This window comes from Carassius auratus, unplaced genomic scaffold (genome assembly GCF_003368295.1).
Source record: "Carassius auratus strain Wakin unplaced genomic scaffold, ASM336829v1 scaf_tig00024487, whole genome shotgun sequence".
NCBI lineage: Eukaryota > Metazoa > Chordata > Actinopteri > Cypriniformes > Cyprinidae > Carassius > Carassius auratus.
The window spans coordinates 417-7,778 of NW_020525350.1; the positions used below are offsets into that span (position 1 = coordinate 417).

Consider the following 7,362-nt stretch of genomic DNA (forward strand, 5'->3'; position numbering starts at 1 on the left):
ATGTTTAAGGGTGCTGATGGTTTACTTGTCCCTCACAACACACATACATTCTTTTTAAGGAAATTGTGTACAAGGCAGTATTCGATGGTGAACTGGCAAGATGCAATTTTTTTTTAATCCTTTAGCTTTCAAGGAAGGAAGGGTGCAGTTGAACAACAGCAGGTCCATTGTAGCTTCTAAAGCAGTCAGCGCCGACAGCTTCGGTAGTGAATCAAACCATAAATAAATAAATTAATGCTCATAAATAAGTTAATAAATTAAAATGATCTGTACATGTTTAAAAATGGTCTGTAAGTGAGAGTGCTGAGTGTGGTGTAAATAGTGCACGGGCCTGCAGGAGAACTGAACATGCTGCATAACAGAGGGAAACTCACAGATTTGCTGCCTTTGCCTTTTTTGAGCCATTCTTTTGCCATTGCATTTCGCCTCTGTCATGCGGTATGTTGTCTAACAGGCCTTTTCTGGCATTTCCATGTCGACACTACATGCTTGAACTCAAGATCAAGCATGCAAGCAGCGGCGACAACACTGAAGTCGACCAGGCAAGAGAAATTCCACTAACTGCATATAAAGATATATCGATGGTTATAAATATCATAGTTACGCATGTCAAAGTGTCCAAATTCTGCAAGTGACTATATAGGGCTAATGTGTGTGTGAGTGTGTTTTTTAGTTGTGCAGTGGATGCTAAACTGCGGTACATTCATGGTGAGGAATGAAACAGAAAGAGCAAGCGCCGTGTGATCCTGTCAGGCTGGTGGAGGGTCAGACGGAGAGCTGGGGCGACCGCTGCTGCTGCTGCTGCTGCTGCTGCTGCTGCTGCTTCTCTTTTATAGAAGCACACACTTGCCCTTCTCCACCCATGGATTGTTCTTCATCAGCTCAGGATTCAGGAAAGGGTCCTCAGGCACACACTCCTCGATCCACTTCACCAGGCTGAGGAGAGAAAGAAAGACACAATGATAACTGCGTGATCTATTTAAAGTAACAAGCCTTGCATTTGAGTACTATTTAGGAGTGAATAGAGCAGAGATTGTGTGACTTTGAACATGGATGCTGAGTGTTAAGGAATCAGGGCCATGCAAGATCACACCCATGTTGAACGAATGATAAATGAGGGTGATAATCGCATAACTTCTTTGCTGAAGCACCATCCATCACGGGCGATTAATAGAAATGGTGTGTCAAAGACGAGAGGGATATTCTTAGACTCCATCCAAACCCAGATGCAATTAAGTCATCATGACCCAACATTATGTCTCCACAAGTGCTTATTCAGCTAAACTGCACAATAACACTGAAGGAACCAGTATGCTGGAGTAAACTGGGCTTTGCACTACTGGCCGGTAAAAGGTCATTTCTAAAAGAGAAATTACTATGGTGAATATTTCAGGAAGAGAGCCCTGGGACGCAGGGAAATGAGATGTCACTGTAATGTGACAGTGGAGGGTGTGACTAAGAGCCACGCTTGCTCTCAAATTGGAGAGTAAAGCACCAGAGATCTGAGAGCATTAGCTTTGTCCTGAACAATCACCAAGAGGACCTGGCCTCTGGGCAGCCTAATTTGTGACACGAGGTGAACCTGAAAATTCAGAAATAACTGCAGTGAGTTCATGGTGGCATAAGGGTTATTCAATCAGGAAACAGATCCACCGACAAACCTGATTACACTCCACAACAGGAACTATGAGGTATGGGAGTGGATAAGTTAGGCCAAAAGCACATTTTCTTTTTTTTTTTTTTTGCATATTAGACAACTATTTACCAAATGAATAAACAGAGAGACAATAAATACTAACTCAAGCTATTTTATTATTATTATATTAATTATTTACCTGTATTACTTATAGTCACCTCCAGTACTTATCTTAAAGCTACAGCAAAAAATAGTCTGTTACAACAAAAAGTGGGACAGACAACACAACAATATTAATATATATTGTTTAGGTTTTATGTTGACCATATACACTACCATTCAAATTTGACTACCAGTAAAGACATTTCACATTATAAAAAGATCTCCAATAAATGCTGTGCTTTTTGAGTTGTTCTTTTTCTAACCCATTGCGGTTTCCAAAACATATATCAAGCAACTGTTTGCGAAATTGATAAGCAGCCATTCAGCATAAATAAATGATTTCTGAAGGATCATGTGACGCTGAAGACTGAAATAATGACGGCTGAATATTCAGATTTGCCATCCTTAGAATAAATAGAATTTTTAAATATATAAAATAGAGCATTTCAATTCTATTTTAAATTCTAATTCTGTTTCACAATATTTTTTACATTTTAAACAAATGAATGCAGCTTTGCACTGTAGTTTAAACTGAAATATTACTGAAATATTGCCCTTTTAAAGTGCACTTTTTTTAAAGTCACAAAATTGCTCCGATTACCTATAGTCTTAATTAGCATTAGTACGCTAAAAGAGAGAGGTCACAGATTAATATGATAAATTAACATATAGAACTAATATATTGCCAAAACAACCACTGTATAGTTTAGAAGTCATCATTACAAAACATCGACTAGTCAATGCCATTTTGACCATTTACAATCAAGTATTTGTGTAATAAAAGGACAGAATACATGGGTGACGTTCTAATGACTTGCTGTTAGTTTTCTCTGTACGAGATTATGTGACGAAAAGCAACAAAAATAGAAGGAGGGTAGAAGAAGTCATTATCTTCTCTGTTGTGATGTGGGGCGACAGCGTAAAATATATGGGTTGGAACAGAGACTATCACAGTGTGAAGAACAAAAGAGCGCACACTCACTCTGTCACTGTCTTTTGAGGATTTCTCCCGTTTGAAGGCCAGCTGGTACTTGAGGCTTTCTACCTCCTTCTTCATCTGGGGCAAGTCCATCTCATCCATGACTGCGGCTTGATGTGGAGCTGATCAAACTAAACCTAAACAAGAAAGAAGACTGGTTTTGCACATTGTGTCCTAAAACAGATGCTTGTACTCAAATTGCTTTAGTGGATCTTTTACATGACTCAGTGATTCTTTCAATAGCCACCCAAAGGAGTTTTTAGACAGGTGAATGTGCAGACTCAAAACGTAAATGTAACATAGCCGATTTTGATTTATCTTGAACAGCTGATTTTGCATTAATCGATGAGGTTTGCAATTAATATTCTTGCTAAATAAGCACCTCACGCTATTTGTATGTATAATGACTTATGAATGTGATTTGTATGTAAAAGGACTAATGAATGTGATTTGTATGTAAAAGGATTTATAAATGTGATTTGTATGTATAAGGATTTATGAATGTGATTTGTATGCCCATGCTGAACTCTTTGCATATGTTCCATGATAGGAAAATAAACAACGAAACCACTTTTTGTAATGTTTATTCAGTTGCTTTGACTACCATGATCATTTATTTTGGGCTTTTCCAGCAATTATTGGTATATTTGATTCATTAATTACATTGTTCTTTTTTTTATTTGACTGCTCTTGTTTTTTTATTTCACAAAGGTGAAAGTGTATGGTTATAACCTTAAAGTGCTGTTTCCATCTATTCTATACTTTAAAAATATGTTTATTTAATGCAGTCTAATGTCATAAGGCTAATTCATGCTAAATTTTTGTTAAATAGTTGTCACCACAGCTTAGATTACCGGACAAAACATTTCAACCCTGAATATACTGTAACCGCAGATATTCTGTTTTCTCCCCTCCCTATTTTGTTCTGGATGTACTGTGCATTAATGTATGACTATCAAAGAAATAAAGATTTCAGTAATTAGATGCTTGTCTAATGCTTCCTTCTCTCTGAGCAGCAGTTAAGGGGTATCAGAGTTTGAGTCTTGAGAGTTTTGGGTGTTGAGAGGAGTCCAGCTTTAGGGCATGTGTGAGCCAGAGAGCAGAGACAGTTCAGCATGCAGGTGTTCTGCTGCCTCTCTACATCCGTCCCATAAAGGCTTTTAAGCACTTCCCAGCAACACCAGCCAGACACTGGAGCCTTGCACTCTAAAAGCTCTGATTTCAGTATCTGGGACTAAACACTCTCAGAGCAGCTGGGAGATTGGGCTGTTTTTCTCAAATCAACGTGATGCTCAGAAATGGTCGGGGGACAAAGATGTTTCACAAACTGTAAAACTTCTCACTTCTTTCAAACCATCCAGAAATACACCATTCATTGGGTTATAATCAAGAAATACTTTTTAAATGTGACATTGTGCACCAATACAATGGTAGCAGAAATCAGTTATTGCCAGGGGGTAAATACACTGATTTCAGTGCTTCACTGATGCCCTTTACAAAAACACAATCAATAGTGTTCCAGAATATACAGCAGTTTACCGCAATCCATAAACCTTTTTTTTTTCTCCACTCACCCATTAGTCACGAACCAAATATTATTGATGCATCAAATCTTAGATGAAATTAATGAATGATACTATTCATCAGGTTCATGATGTTCATAATATTATGTGTATTCATCAGTACAGTGTGACATTTTAGATGGAGGACCAGGATGAACTTCCCAAGCCAAGTTCTTCATGTAGGTCGATCAGTGATGTAGGTCATCACCACATTGCATCTAAATAGCAAGGATTCAATTTCAGCTTGATTTTTACAAATTATTCAAAATGTAACAATTACTAAACTATAAAGCACTTATGATACATGTAGCCTATGTTGTGTAATAACTGATAAACTGGTGTGGAAAGAACTAAAGAAGAAGAAAATAACTATATCCGACAATAAATGTGATAACACAATTTCTGTAGCTACATGATCATCTGATGAAGACCAGCATGACTTGCTGTATCTCAGTTACCTCCAATGGGTTTATTTAGGTTTCCCAGAGCAGATCAAACTATTAGGAAGCTATATTGCAGGCTGAGGCGGGATTGTAGGCTTCTTAATGCCCCCCTTCCTGTAAATATAGGCTACATTTAAATAACCCAATGATTTTATTTTATTTATCCAAAAAAAGAAGGACGGATAAAAGCAGGACGCAGAAAATCGAAGTTTTACGTAACACCGGCAAAATCGCTGGCAGACACAGCGGTGATGGAGGGAGTGGAAAAACAATACGAAAATGCAAAAAAATTAAAAAAAATTAAAATGCATGGAAATCGTTAACTAACATTTCACGCTAACATATTAAGTTATGTCAACTGTCATCAAGAGTCAATCATGGAAAAGATGAGATCTATAGGATATGAATTCACATTTGTGTCGCTTACCTCGGTGATGTATCTTTGGGTAAAACCCGAAGCCCGTCTTTGGTGCAGTCTGTTCTTATCTATGGGAAATGTCCTCAGCTTAATCAAAAACACATACGCTTGTGTCTAATTGACGAATAACGACGGACGACTGTGTATTCGATGTAGACAGCCAAAGCAGTGGACGGGGAGACGGAAGCAGCGGCAGAGACGGCTGAAGCGATGCTGAAGAAGTTGCGCTGCTGGCAGTGCTTACAGCCGAGTAAAGTGTTCAGCCGCTGCTGGGCCGATGTAGAGGAGGTGCTGGGGTAAATCTGCCTGGGAGGGGGGAATCGGAGGGCGGTTATATGCTGTTGATGTGTTGAAGTCTAAATGCCTCTTCTAATGTTGGCCAGTTGGAGACAAAAGGACGCCCGATATCCCGTTGCCTATTTTGCTAGAATTCTCACTGCAGTGTTTAGATTTCCCAGAAGCGTTTGCTTGTACTGGTACGTTTAGTCCACTATCTGTGCCCTAATATGGACAGATTGGGCTCCAATTTGAGATTAAGCGTTTTTAAGTAAGCATTAAATTTTTCCTCTGTGCAATTTATTTATGTCGTGGTGTTTTATTAAATAACAAAGCAAATGTGCTTTTCGGAAAAGCCTATCGCACGAATCACTTGCTTAAAAAACTGTTCTGTAAACAAGAAAAAATCGGCCAGTTGTTTTTTTCTTTTCTCTCCGCCAGATAAAATAGTTCCAGTCAAAACATCAAGCTTTGCTTGTTGCCAAGCAACACCTAGTCTGAAGGGCGGACTAGAACGGTGTGTATTTTGACCAATGCTCTATATAATGATATAAGATATAGATCGGTGAATTTGACGCGGATACGCCGAGCTTTTTCTGCTCAAAGCGTTCTGTAATCCGCTCCGGGGTTTTAATGTCCCGCGAAACAGCGCTTGCTCCAAACCGTGCTGGAGCGATAAGAAATGCTGAAAATAATAGACTTTCAAAAGTTTCTGGCTGTGGTCAAGATCGTTTAAGGAATACAAACAGTGAACTTACTAAATATGAACAATGTTGGAATGCCACTTATTAAACACATTTAAATTTACACTACCCAGGCAGCAGCTATAGTGTCGCCCAGACTCTGAAATCCATGCGGGCCAGATGTGGGCCACATGATCTGGTCCAACACTTGTTGATAGCCTACACTTATATGAGATATATATATATATATATTAAATGAATCTGTTCAATTGATTTAACAAACCCTGTCTTTATCCAACTAAGCTACACATTAATAAACGTGTAATAGGATGGTTTAGTGATATTTGTTGGCCAACACGTTAGTCTCACCTTGATCCCTTGAAAAAAAAAAAAAAAACATTACAACTTATTCCTTAAAAGCGGGAAGTATCCTAAACCTATGACGAGACTTCCGGTTCATTAGCTTCTACAAGGCAATAAGAAGAAGAATAAAACGTGCAGTAAACGGTAAAATTGTTTGCACTGGTCTGTTCATAATTAAGATAATAAATTAAAATAACAAGGTAATACACACCAATTTGCAATATCAAGCAACAAAAATACCTGTTTTGTACAGCTAATAATACAGCCAGTCCAATAAATTTTACAAATGGCCACTCCAACTTTAATGGCAAGAATTGATAGGATTGTTTTATTGGCTTTTGGATTTTTGGACAAGTGAACACAACTTTCATGAATTTTGAAGCTGAAATACAGTCGGCAGAAGTGAAAAAGTTAAATGCAGGCTTTAAAACTGTTGCATGACCTCATCGTCAGCATTGCTTATAAACACAAAGAGGCAGAGTTTTCATGTTTGGTCTGATGATGTTTAATGTACCAAACAACAAATGTATTCCCATTTTTCCACAGCGACTGCTTTTTTTGTTTTACAAATAAAAACAAATAAAACACATATAGGTGTATTACTGATGTATACAATATGTAGTAGAATAAAATTTGATCTACAAAAATATATCATCCCTACAGCACTTGAGTATTCATATTGGATGAATTTTGAGGGAAATTGTATATATAGGCCTACATCATTTGCCCACGTGTCTCACGTCATATCCGTACATGCAAGAAAAGTATGCCTCTGGCTGTGAACAGTGTGAGGCTGAAGGTTTGTTGTCACAAGTTCAGCAAATGAGGAAAAATTGGCCA

General features: G+C 38.1%; 1 protein-coding gene across 1 annotated transcript; it reads right to left on the reverse strand.

Moving 5' to 3' along the window:
- Positions 1–729: 729 nt before the first annotated feature.
- Positions 730–5,596, reverse strand: LOC113078175 (guanine nucleotide-binding protein G(I)/G(S)/G(O) subunit gamma-13-like). The gene is given in 4 exon segments (XM_026250488.1): positions 730–936; positions 2,781–2,794; positions 2,796–2,914; positions 5,210–5,596. Coding segments are annotated over 3 exon segments (204 nt in total). The 5' UTR covers positions 2,880–2,914; positions 5,210–5,596; the 3' UTR covers positions 730–830.
- Positions 5,597–7,362: the final 1,766 nt, after the last annotated feature.